The sequence below is a fragment of the Ranitomeya variabilis genome, chromosome 1 (assembly GCF_051348905.1).
Source record: "Ranitomeya variabilis isolate aRanVar5 chromosome 1, aRanVar5.hap1, whole genome shotgun sequence".
NCBI classification, from domain to species: domain Eukaryota; kingdom Metazoa; phylum Chordata; class Amphibia; order Anura; family Dendrobatidae; genus Ranitomeya; species Ranitomeya variabilis.
Window position 1 is genome coordinate 516,479,929 of NC_135232.1, and position 14,216 is coordinate 516,494,144.

The window sequence follows — 14,216 nt, forward strand, 5'->3', positions numbered from 1 at the left end:
CCTTTTAAGTCTTGGTTACATCAATGATACTAAAACACAATACAATAAAAATAAACAATGCACTGTACGGGAAATTAATACTAATAAAACAAACGTATTTCTATGATGCATCTCATTTGCAGGTGCTGAAACATCCTGATCATGGTAGCAATCACCAATGTGAGTTTAGAACTTTTTTTTTTTTTTAATGTATTACTAAAGACGTGCATGAGTTGTTCAATACAGTTTAAAAGTAAAAAGTGACACATTTTTGGGCCTAAAATTTTAATGTAGCAGCACCAGGGTGCACACATTTTCATGTGGGCGTGCTATATATACAGCTCTGGCAAAAATTAAGAGACCACTGCAAAATGTTCAGTTTGTCTGATTTTTCTCTTTATAGGTATATTATTTAGTAAAATGTAAATTGTTCTCTTGATTCTATAAACGTCTGACAAGATGTCTCCAAAGTTCCAAGCAATACATTTTGTATTTTTTTTCTGACAAAGAAAAATGGTTAAAATTAAAAAAAAAAAAAAACAAGTGCTTTCAGACCTCAAATAATGCAAAGGAAACAAGATCATAATCATTTAGAAACAACATTACTAATGTTTTAACTCAGGAAGAGTTCAGAAATCAATATTTTGTGGAATAACCATGATTTTTAATCACAGCTTTCATGCTTCTTGGCATGCTTTCCACCAGTCTTTCACACTGATTCTGGCGCAAAAATTTAAGCAGTTCTTCTTTGTTTGATGGCTTGTGACTATCCATCATCCTCTTGATTACATTCCAGAGGTTTTCATTGGGGTTCAGGTCTGGAAATTGGGCGGCCCATGACAGGGTTTTGATTTGGTGGTCTCTTAACTTTTGGTCAACATGCTACCTTCCATGTCATTGTCCAGGATTCCTGGAGCGCCCCCCACAAGATGCACATAAGGTATCGGTCGCCTACACAGTTCAGAGAAATCTGTATCCCGCAGCAAGATAAAAAGTATTAAAAACAAAACAAAATATTAAAACCAAAACAACTTAAAAGAAATCTAGCGCTGCCACATCAAAACTATAAAGAAGAGACTTTTGTGGAATGCAGCTATGAAGTATATGATCAGAAATGTCCTGATAATTTCAATTAGGACAAGAACAGTACTCCAAAAATATATCTAAAATGACTTCAACTAAAGTGAAAATACATTATGTGCCGCTGAAGATAGGCTTATAGAAATGCTTTAACACTTGCTGTTGACTGATTGCTTTTCCCCTATTTTAGTAGTCTTAAACGGGAAAAAAAAATTATACATTTCATATTTACATAAAAAATAGACTAATCTTAAAAACAGAAATTGGGGTAGAAACCTAGATGTTCCTGACATATGTTATGTACATAACGACAAATGATGGAAACATTTTGAAAGGCAAACACTGAGGTCTCCAAATCCATTAAAGACCACTTAGGCTATGTACACACGTTGCGGATTTTGCAGCGGATTTGATGCTGCGGATCTGCAGCTGTTTTCCATGCAGTGTACAGTACCATGTAAACATATGGAAAACAAAATCCACAGTGCACATGCTGCGGAAAAAAAACAAGCGGAAACGCAGCGTTGCTTTTTCTGCAACATGTCAATTCTTTGTGCGGATTCCGCAGCGGTTTACACCTGCTCCTCAATAGGAATCCGCAGGTGGAATCCACACAAAAACTGTGGTAAATCTGCATCAAATTCACGGGTAATCTGAAGTGCGGTTTACCTGCGGATTTTGCAAAAACAGTGCGGAAAAATCCGCACACCATTCCGCAACGTGTGCACATAGCCTAAAGATGATCATGGAAGCATCTCACAAAGCCAAATAAAATACAGAAAGATTCAACTTTTGTTTGTCTAGTATAATCTTTCATGCAGTCAGACTCCAGTAGTCTAAAGCCATTGCTATAAATGTGGCAGTGCAAAAAATAAATAATAATAATGTAAGTGATAGGTTCTAAATCCTGCTCACTGAACTTGTCCTACAATGTAAACAGTCAACAACAGTAAAACGTAAAATGCATGTAGACCATAACACTCCTATCACTATTCCTCTATAAATAATACTAAATAGGATAAATATCAAAATATACAAAACAAAGAGCAGTGTTACAATGAAACCTAGCCAGAGATGCAGCATAAAAGGTGTGTTATCTTTGTAGTGTATAGGAACCTTCCACCATCACTAGAACAATGCTTGTGTTCATCTGAAGAGCACATCTTAAGACATTGGAGATATTCCCGCTGTAGAAATTGTTCAGGATTCCGATGATGGTGCAGCAGATGAGCTTCTGTCCCTAGCCAAGGTCAGATTCAGCATCTGACAAGGAAAGAAAATGCACAAACTGAAAATTAAAGGGAATGTTTGGCAAAGTACTCGCACACCAAGGAAGGTATAATACTACAAATACACATAACAGCGTAGTAGATTATAGGAGTCCGGTAACATCTTTTCATCCATCGTTGATCATCACTCCCATTTATAGTTGGTTTCTGAGGCTGGGGTGAAGGGACACAAAAGGTATCAATGTTTCCTTTTGTCAGGTATCTGCATAGTAATTACTGGAAGGAGAGAAAAAAAGATCTAACTTACAGGTGCAACAGGGTTAGCAGTCTGGCTGTTTCTAGTCAAAGTTTCTATAAGAATTAGTATACTTTAGCAATGTAAATACTTTTATGCCACAATGTAACACAATATTATTTATTATACTTTAGCAAGTAATTTCCTGAAGGTTTATATATGATACTTAAATGAAAGGATGGAGATGGAGAGTAGCAAATCATTATAAGCCAAACTGCTTAAGCCTGTAGTGATTAGTACATATTGCACATAAAACTGCAGGCAACTACATGTGTACAAGGTTGCAACAATCTTACCAGAGCTCAGGTGCACTCTTTACAGGTTCTCTTTCTATATCCAATTGGAGGTAGTCATGTGTGGATGATCCACCCTAAGGCTCTGTGCACACATTGTGGATTTTGATGCGGCTCCGCAGCGTATTTTGAAGCGCGGAACTGCATCAAACCCGCAGTGTAGTGCACAAGCAATGTTATTCTATGGGAAATGAAGAATTGCTGTACATATGCTGCGGAAAAATCTGCACAGATTTGCAGCGTTTTATTTTCCGCAGCATGTCAATTCTTTTTGTGGATCTGCAGTGTTTCTGCACCCATTGACTTCCATTGAGTCATTCACATCCGCAGCAAAACCGCAGGTGTAAAAAAGATCTGCGGATTTTCTGCAGATGTGGGTGCGAGAAACGCTGCAGATCGGGAGAAGGGAAGTGTGTGGGTGGTAACTATGTGTGTGTCTGTGTGCGGGGGTCTGTGTGTATGTGCTGGTCTGTGTGTCCCTGTGTGTGTGCGTGTGTGTGTGTGCGGGTCTGCAGCCATTGTCTGATCAGACTACTGCTCCCATCCAGCTATAAATGCTCACAGTGACAGCAGATGATGGGAAAGACAATCAGACAATGCATGTGTTCAGTATTAAAAAAAAAAAAAAAAAACATACAGAACATACATTAGACATACAGGACATACATTACAGACAGTACATACAACAGATAACATATAGTACATACTCACCAATCACCTAGCCCCCGAAGCCCTTGATCACCTGTAATAAAAACAACATAAACCAACCGTATACTACCTTTCCGCTGAATTCCAATTAAATAACGAGTGTCCCAAGACGATCTCCCGTGTAGAACAGTGACATCGGGTGATGTCAGTGCTCTACAGGGCCTCCGCGATGCACTGACAGGAGGTAATCCTCCGCGATGTATCCCTCCGCCACTGCAGAGTTCATTCTCTCACCAGCAGCACTGTGTGAGAAAATTCCCACACAGTCGTAAAGTGAACCTGAACTCAAGTAACCTCTTCAGCGATGCACTGCAGGGGCCATTATCTTCTGTCAGTGCATCATGGGAGGCCCTGAAGAGCAGTGACATCACCCGATGTCACTGTTCTATAGGTGAGATCGTCACAGGACACTCGTTGTTAATTGAACTGCATCGGACAGGGAGTATACGGTTGGTTTATTATTTTTTTTATCTTTTGCAGGTGATCGATGGCTTTGGGGAATTAGGTGTGGTTGTAAGTATGGTGAAATTAAGAATATTAAAATACTTTTTTCTGGCTGTGTCTTTATTTAACTCTTTCACTACTATAGGATTAGTAATGAATAGGGGTCTTATTGATGCCTCTCCATTACTAACCGGGCTTAATGTCACCTTACAATCAAAGGTGACATTAACCCCTATTACCTCATATGCCACCGCTACAGGGCAGCGGGAAGAGAGAGGCTAAGTGCTGGAATTGGAGCATCTTACAGATGCCCCATTTCCAGGGCGGCTGGGAGCTGGTATTTGCAGCTGGGGGGGCAATATCCATGGCCCTTCTGTAGGCTATGAATATCAGCCCGCAGCTGTCTTCATAGCCTTTCTGGCTATTAATTATAGGGGGACCCCACATCATTTTTTTGGGGGTCCCCCTATTTTAATAGCCAGTAAAGGCTAATTATACAGCTGCAGGCTGATATTCATAGCCTGGGAAGCTCCATGGGTATTAGCCCCCTTCCCAGGCTAGAAATATCTGCTTCCAGCCATCGGCTTTCCCTATCTGGTGCAGAAAATTGTCCACGCCATTTTTTTTTTTTTAAATTAAAGCTATTGCGTGCAGATTTTGTGTGTGTCTTTATTTAACTATTTATGTACCATTTTATTAAGTTCATTACTAAACATTGGCCTTGGTATTATCTATTATCTGTCATTTGTCTGTCGGTCTATATCTGTCTGTGTGTGTAAACATTTTACATACTCCATTGAAGAATAAGAAGAAGTTGGACAAAGAAATGACATCACAATTTTTTTGTTTGTTAAATAATAGATCTTTATTTAGGTTACAAAAACGCAGACAAATCTGCATTTAAAACCGCATAAAAATCGGCATAAACGCATCAAATCCGCGTGGCTTTTTATGTGCGTTTTCTGGCAAGAGATGCAGATTCTGTGCAGAAAATTCTGCAGGCAAATCTGCAACGTGTGCACATACCCTAAGGAGACCACTCGTGTTGTTAAATAGCTTCTAAAAATCTTTGCGCTCTTTTGATACTGCCGTGGTTTATCATTATGCACCGAGTCACTCCATTGAAGAGATAGTCAAATTAATTTCTTCTGGAGCGCAATATGTGAAATCTCTGCTTTTCAACATGTAAAATCTCTGCTTTTCAGTCCATCTGGTCATTTCTTCGCATTCTTCTCAGGGGTGTACGCCTTCATTCGTCCGTCCCTCCCAGATACCACCAATCACAGCTTGGCAACCTTATGAGATTGATAGACTGTTAGATAACATGCTGAACTGTGATTGGCAGCATCTGGGAGGGGTTCAAGTCTTCACCAGAGAAGTAACACCCAATAGGACTGGAACGTGTGCACCAGAAGAAACAAATATGAATATTTTTGCAATGGAGTGACACAGCGCAAAAATGAAAACAGCGGCGGAATCAGGGGAGCTCAGGAATTTTCACAAGTTATTAAACTCAATTTTTTTTTTAGCAAGTGACAGGTCATCTTTAAAAACATCAACCACCCGCAGCATCTGACTAAAAGCAGTGCTACCTGAGGTCCCAAGAGACCATCCAGGTACACCAGTTGCAAAATGGTAGAGTGGTGTGGGAGCCAGAAGGTTTTTTTTTTTTTTTTAAATTGCAGCACGGCCATGGGCCTATTTGTAAGATTTTCTTTGTAGTGAACAACACTGGGGATCATTACCTTAAAATACTTTTTTTTTTCTTTTTTTAAATATGTGTATATTATATTGTCATCTGTTATTCTCACATTTGAGGTGGAGTTTATTGTGTTATTCTATAAATCTTTATGTGCCATCACAGTAAGAAAAATTATAAGTCAGATGAAGGAGAATAAAAAAACGACAATACCAGCATTTAAAGAAATATTGAAATGTTAATGATACACACATACAAAAAAGTCAGTACCACCCCCACAAATAACCTGCTCTCGATTAATCCGATTTAGTCCTATAGTGAAATAACAGAGAAATGGAGAAGCATTGATTAACAATGTCAATGCTTGCTCCCAGAAAACTCTAAACTAAACACTGAAAAAATTAGATAAAAAATATTACTTATGATTACTTTAAGTAAAAAAAAGGAAAGGATACATATTATAGAGTTCAAAACAGTTAGTGCTTACACATGTGGCGATTATATCGCCTGCAATCAGATATATCACTATGAAACTCATTTAACTGGTTATGGGACGGTCATGTTAGATGTTGGGCCAGCTGTCTACTTTGTTGTGGTTATGTTGACAGTTGTGTTTTCTACTTAAATGGTTACGGTTTCCTACATTTCATTTGGACACTTGAAATACGTCAAGCCATTCTATATAGTCAGTAGTAAAGTTACCGGGCAGGGGAGAGAGGGGGATCAGAAGGTGTGGTCTCCCCGAGCTTCTCTCTCTGATGGGCCCACCAGAAGCTATCACCACTATAAACTGTATCAGAATGCGCAGTGCCCCGAAACAGTTAACCCCTTCATCTCCAAGCTGGTTTTCACCTTCATGACAAAGCCAAATTTCACAATTCTGACCAGTGTCAAATTATGAGGTAATAACTGTGGGACGCTTCAACAGATCCTGGTGATTCTGTGATTGTTTTCTCGTAACATATTGTACTTCATGATAGTGGTAAAATTTCTTTGATATGACTTGCGTTTATTTGTGGAAAAAAAATGGAAATTTGGTAAATGTAACAATTTTAAAAATTTAATTTTTATGCTCTTAAATCAGACAGTTATGTCACACGAAAAAAATGAATAAATAACATTTCCCTCATTGTCTACTTTACATCCGCACATTTTTTGATACAAAATTTGTTTTTTTTTCAGGAAGTTATAAGGGTTAAAAGTTGACCAGCGATTTCTCATTTCTCCAACAAACTTTACAAAACCATTTTTTTTAGGGACCACATCACTTTTGAAGTGACTTTGAGGGGCCTATATGACAGAGAAAACCAAAGTGACACCATTCTAAAAACTGCACACCTCACAATGTTCAAAACCACATTCATGAAGTTTATTAACCCTTCTGGTGCTTCACATGAATTTTTCAAATGTGGAAGGAAAAAAACTGAACATTTAACTTTTTGTCACAAAAATTTTACTTTAGACCTCAAGTTTTTTATTTTCACAAGGGAAATAGAAAAAAATGTACCCCAAAATTTGTTGTGCAATTTCTCCTGAGAACTGAGATACCCCATATCAGAGGAAAAATATTGTTTGGATGTACAGCAGGGCTTGTAAGAGAAGGAGAGCAATTTGATTTTTAAATGCAAAATTTGCTGAAATAAATTGACGCCATGTCGCGTTTGGAGAGCCCCCGATGTGCTTAAATAAAGTGCCAGAGCAGCAGAACTCCCCCATAAGAGACTCATTTTACAAGCTACACTTCTCAATGAATTGATCTAGGAGTGCAGTGATCATTCTGACACCACAGGTGGGTCACAGAATTTTCTGCCATTGGGCAATAAAGAAAAAAAAATATATATTTTTACCACCCAAATTTTGTTTTAGCCCTATTTTTTACATTTTCACATGGGAAAAGAGGTAAAAATGGCACCAAAAATGTCCCACAATTTCTGCTGAATATAGAAATACCCTAAATGTGGCTGTACACTACTGCTTAGCAATACGGAGAGACGAGGGAGGGACAGAGAGCTATTGGCAAATGGCGATCAATCCCTTCAGAGTCTCACCATATGGCTAAGCAGTACTGTTATAAAGGAGGCATCCTGGAGCACAGAATTTCCTAAAATAGTTTGCGGACTCAATACACTGTGTTCCAAATTATTATGCAAATTGGATTTAAGTGTCATAAAGATTTAATTGTTTTGTTTTTCAAATAAACTCGTGGATGGTATTGTGTCTCAGGGCTCAATGGATCACTGAAATCAATCTTAAACACATGTGATAATTGGTTTTCCAGGTGATTCTAATTAAAGAAAAACTACTTAAAAATGATGTTCCACATTATTAAGCAGGCCACAGTTTTCAAGTAACATGGGAAAGAAAAAGGATCTCTCTGCTGCTGAAAAGCATCAAATAGTGCAATGCCTTGGTGAAGGGATGAAAACATTAGAAATTTTCCAAAAACATAAGCGTGATCATTGTACTGTTAAGAGATTTGTGGCTGCATCTGAGCACAAATGTGTTTGTGCTGATAAAGGCATAATGAGGAAGATTTCTGCCAGGCAAGTTCATCGGATTAAGAGAGCAGCTGCTAAAAAGCCATTACAAAGCAGCAAAGAGATATTTGAAGCTGCTGGTCCCTCTGGAGTCCCTCGAACCTCAAGGTGTAGGCTCCTTCAAAGGCTTGCTGTGGTGCATAAACCTACTATTCGGCCACCCTTAAACAGTGTTCACAAGCAGAAATGGTTGTTTTGGGCCCACACATACATGAAGACTAATTTCCAAACAGTCTTGCTTACTGATAAGTGTTGAGCAACCCTGGATGGTCCAGATGGATGGAGTAGTGGATGGTTGGTGGATGGCCACCATGTCCCAACAAGGCTGCAACGTCAGCAAGGAGGTGGAGGAGTCATGTTTTGGGCCAGAATCATGGGAAACAGCTGGTAAGGCCGTTTTAGGTTCCTGATGGTGTGAAAATGACCTCTGCAAAGTATATAGAGTTTCTGACTGACAACTTTCTTCTATAGTCTAAAAAGCAGAAACGTGCCTTCAGGAGCAAAATCATCTTCATGCTGACAATGCCCCATCTCATGCTGCACAGAATACCTCTGAGTCAATGGCTGCTATGGGCATAAAAGGAGATAAACTCATGGTGTGGCCACCATCTTCCCCTGACCTCAACCCTATAGAGAACCTTTAGAGGATCATCAAGCAAAAGATCTATGAGGGTGGGAGGCAGTTCACATCCAAATAGCAGCTCTGGGAGGCTATTCCAACTTCATGCAAAGAACTACAAGCAAAAACTCTCCAAAAACTCACAAGTTCAATGGATGCAAGAATTGTGAAGGTGACATCAAAGAAGGGTCCTATGTTAACATGTAACTTGGCCTGTTGGGATGTTTTGGCGTTAAATAGCTTTTTTGTTCAGTGAATGTGACCTCCTAATGCTGCAAATTCCACAAATGAACATTTTCAGTTCTTTAAAACATATCAAATGTTTAGAAATTCTACTGTGCATAATAATTTGGAACAGTGCATTTTGAGTTTTTATTCATTTTGGAGATTATACTGTTATCATTGGGAGGTTTCTTCAATAAAATCCAATGTATAATCTAACGGGTGATGACTTTTATTAGACTGACTGTCATTTGTATGGACCATTTAGGAAAATCTGATAAAAATGTAATTTAAATAATAATTTGGAACATAGTGTATACAGAGCCCCTAAGTGCTAGAAGAGCAGAATCCAACCTCAAATTATACCCCTTTGAGAATACAGATGTAGTGATGATTTTAACTCCATGGGAAATTTCCAAAAACAAGCAGCAGTGGATGTTGCTGAGTGCAAATTGCCATTGTAGCGACCAGTACATTTTAGTGCCCGTACATTGTGCCCAGCTCATGCACCTGTAAATTAGGCAGGCTGTCATTGCTACAGAAATGCCAAACATGTGGACGCTAAATGTGGACTACGCACACGGGGATCAGAAGGGAGAGGGCATTTGGATTTGGGAGCACAGAATTTGCCAAATTTCATTTTGCTTTTCCAGAGCCTTTGTGTTATTAGTAACGTGGAAACCCCCAACATTTCCATTAACAGATGACGAACGTGAGTAGGGGATTGTTTTTCTTGTGGAATAAGTTGAAGCTTTTATTGGGAACACTTTACATAACAATTTAGATCACATTTATTTGGCCTTCTACGCTGAACACTCAAATTGGGGTTTCCCTTTAAGTTTTTTAGTGACGTAGTTCAGATGAACCCCCCGAGGGAGGCACTCGCTTTAATGAGGCAGCAGAGTTAGGCCAGGTACCACGATTCGGAACAAACAGCGCTTTGGACAAAGCGTATGTTCGCTGCGTCCAAAGTGCTGCCTTCTATTGAACGCAGGTAAATCAGCGTGTGTTCACTGAACCATGAGGATTTACCGCATCCAATACATTTATCTCCGCAAAAGAAATTGACATGCTGCTGTCAGGAAAGTCAGTCTCTGCGGGTGATCCACAGGCAACTGTGGACACATAGTGGGCATGGATTTCTTGAAATCCCATCCACTATGCTGTCACAGCTGGCCGCAGCGGGTTTGACGCTGCATACATGTGCAGCGTCAAACCAGCAGCAATTACTTTTCGTGGGCACATACCTTTAATCTGGAGTCCGTCTGGCCTCTGTTCAGTGATGTCCTTTTATTCAGAGGTGCAGAAAACTGAGGCCAATGGCACTTTTATGCACTCCTAATAAATAGACGGACACCGCCAGATCACAGGACAGCCGGCATCCACACTGTCACTATCTGCCTCATTATAGGGAATATTCCGCCGGGGGTTCCGTCTGAATCACATTTCAGAGATTTACATGGAAACGCCAGTGTAAGCGCTCAGTGTAGAGCACAGGATATATGTGAGCCGGGCCTTACTGCGATCTTTGGGAGGCAGAATGTAAAGAATCAACAGCAGGTGAAGAATTGGTTTTATTTATTTTTTATGTCATTTTGCCATACCTAGTGCAGTATAAGTGATTAGATGACTTTATTCTTTGGGTTGGTGCGATTACAGCGATACCACATTTAGATAAGGTTTTTATGTTTGGCTGCTGTCACACACGAAAAGACGCTTTTTATTTTAAAAACTAGTTTTCTGCATCACCATATTTTGAGAGCTAAAATGTTTCCATATTTCTGCTGACAGTCATGTGAGGGCTTGCTTTTTTGCGGGACAAGTTGACGTTTTTATTTGTATCATTTTTGGGCACATTACTTTTTGAAAAAAAATATTTTTGCATCGCTTTATTCTGAGAGCTATAACTAACTTTTCTGCTGACAGAGCTTTATGGTTGCTTGTTGACGGTTTTAGAGGTACCATTTTTATTTACATTCGTTTTTTTTATTGCTTTGTATTACACATTTTGTTCAGCGGTATGATGATAAAGCATCTTTTTTGCCTCATTTTTTTTTTTTTTTTACAGCAGTTTTATAGGTTGGGTCGCTCTGGACGCAGCCATACCAAATATGTGTACTTACATTTTTTTTCACCATAATATGAAAAAAAAAATATATATATATATAATTCTTTATTTTTATTTTAGTGCTTTACAGACATGATCATCACTATCAGTATGTCTTTGGAATGTGGGAGGTGATGCGCCCTCTGCTGGATGTCCTCATATGAACTCGCGCGTGGGAACTTTTCCAAGGCTCCAGTTCATGAGGACATCCAGCAGAGGGCGCATCACCGCAACTCAAGGTAAGTACAGATCATCCTGCTTTCCTTTCAGTACCCGGGGGTTTACAAGCACGAGCGAGTGCTTTAGCACAGCTCCTGGCTGTAAAATGATTTAATCCCTTCAGATGGATTTACTTCGTGGGACGTGACAGATCATCTGAAGGTATGTATATTGTTTGTTTATTATTTTTCAAAGCGAGGGTCTTCAGGTGGATTGAGAGAGCAATAAAATATTAAAACAACCTGTGTGTTTATTTCATTAAAATACTTTAATAATGTGTGTGTGTTTTTTTAACCCTTTCATACAATTGGATTAATAATGGATAGGTGTCATAATTGATGCCTCTCCATTATTAATCTGGCTTAATGTCACCTTACAATAGCAAGGTGACATTAACCCTTCATTACCCCATATCCCACCGCTACACGGGAGTGGGAAGAGAGAGGCCAAGTGCCAGAATAGGCGCATCTTCCAGATGTGCCTTTTCTGGGGTGGCTGGGGGCAGATGTTTGTAGCCAGGGGGAGCCCAATAACCATGGACCCTCTCTAGGCTATTAATATCTGCCCTCAGTCACTGGCTTTACCACTCTGGTGGAGAAAATTGCGAGGGAGCCCACGCCAATTTTTTCCGCCATTTAACCCTTTATTTTAGCAGCTACAGTGCCCAAATTTTGCACATACACACTACTAACATTAGTAGTGTGGAATATGCAAAAAAAAAGGGATATGAGATGGTTTACTGTATGTAAACCATGTCTCATATCATGTCGGGTTTGTGAAGGAGAAATGAAAAGCCGGCAATTGACTTACCGGCTTCTCACTAACACCGCTGCGTATTTCTCGCAAGTCACACTGCTGGTCCGTGTGGAATCCGTATTTTTCTTGCCCCCATAGACTTTCATTGGCGATTTTTTTGCGCAATACGGTGACAAACGCAGCATGCTGCGATTTTCTACGGCCGTACAAGACCGTATATTACGGATGCGCAATATACGGCAAATAGGAGCTGGGCCATAGAGAATCATTGGGCCGTGTGTAATGCGTATTTTACGGACGGAGTTTATGCGCTCATACGTCCGTAAAACTCGCTAGTGTGAGGCCGGCCAAACATGGAGAGAACATACAAACTCTTTGCAGATGTTGTTCTTGGCGGGATTTAAACCCAGGACTCCAGCACTGCGAGGCCGCTGTGCTAACCACTAAGCCATATATATACACACACATACTGTATATATACACACACACACACACACATATATATATATATATATATATATATATATATATATACACACATACACACACACTACCGTTCCAAACCTTAGGGTCACTTAGAAATTTCCTCATTTTTGAAAGAAAAGTTTTTTCCAATGAAGCGAACATTAAATGATTCAGAAATACACTCTATACATTGTTAATGTGGTAAGTGACTATTCTAGCTGCAAACTTCTGGTTTGTAATGCAACATCTTCATAGGTGTATAGAGGCCCATTTCCAACAGCCATCACTCCAGTGTTCTTATGGTACTTTGTGTTTGCTAACTGTATAAGAAGGCTAATGGATGGTTAGAATACCATTGAAAACCCTTGTGCAAGTATGCTAGCACAGCTGAAAACAGTTTGGCTGATTAGAGAACCTATAAACCTTACCTTCCTTTCAGCTAGTTGAGAATCTGGAGCATTACATTTGTTGGTTCCATTAAACTCTCAAAATGGCCAGAAAAGAAAATAGAAATGAAGGCTATTCCATGAGAGAAATTGCCAAGAAACTGAAGATTTCCTACATCGGTGTGTACTACTCCCTTCAGAGGAGAGAACAAACAGGCTCTAACCAGAGTAGAAAGAGAAGTGGGAGACCCCGCTGCACAACTGAGCAACAAGACAAGTACATTAGAGTCTGTATTTGAGAGATTTCGACGCCTCACAGGTCCTCAACTAGCAGCTTCATTAAATAGTACACGCAAAACGCCAATGTCAACGTCTACAGTGAAGAGGCGACTCCGGGATGCTGGCCTTCAGTGCAGATTGGCAAAGAAAAAGCCATATCTGAGACTGGCTAATAAAAGGAAAAGATTAATATGGGCAAAAGAACACAGACATTGGACAGGGGAAGATTGGAAAAAAGTGTTATGGACAGACAAATCCAAGTTTGAGGTGTTTGGATCACACAGAAGAACATTTGTGAGAAGCAGAACTGAAAAGATGCTGGAAGAGTACCTGACGCCATCTGTCAAGCATGGTGGAGGTAATGTGATGGTCTGGGGTTGCTTTGGTGCTGGTAAAGTGGGAGATTTGTACAAGTGAAAAGGGATTTTAAATACGGAAGGCTATCACTGCATTTTGCAACGCCATGCCATACCCTGTGGACAGCGCTTGATTGGAGCCAATTTCATCCTACAACAGGACAAGGACCCAAAGCACACCTCCAAATTAAAACTATTTTACTAGGGAATAAGCAGGTAGCTGGTATTCTACCTGTAATGGAGTGGCCAGCGCAGTCACCAGATCTCAACCCAACTGACCTGTTGTGGGAGCAGCTTGACCGTATAGTACGCAAAAAGTGCCCATCAAGACAAACCAACTTGTGGGAGGGGCTTCTGGAAGCATGGGGTGAAATTTCTCCAGATTACCTCAGCAAATTAACTGCTAGAATGCCAAAGGTCTGCAATGCTGTAATTGCTGAAAAGGGAGCATTCTTTGCCGTAAGCAAAGTTTGAAGGAGAAAATTATTGTTTCCAATAAAAAAAAAACCTTGTCAATGTCTGGACTAGATTTTCAATTCATAT

General features: G+C 39.8%; 1 protein-coding gene across 4 annotated transcripts in view; it reads right to left on the bottom strand.

The window, feature by feature from the left end:
• Window positions 1-510: 510 nt before the first annotated feature.
• PIP5K1C (phosphatidylinositol-4-phosphate 5-kinase type 1 gamma) overlaps window positions 511-14,216 on the bottom strand; it is a 291,197-nt gene continuing 277,491 nt past the window's right edge. For all 4 annotated transcript variants that reach the window (XM_077253750.1, XM_077253725.1, XM_077253742.1 and 1 more), the window contains one exon: window positions 511-2,564. In XM_077253750.1, the coding sequence (XP_077109865.1) occupies window positions 2,562-2,564 (3 nt within the window). In that variant the 3' untranslated portion in view covers window positions 511-2,561. The remainder of the gene's footprint in view (window positions 2,565-14,216) is intronic.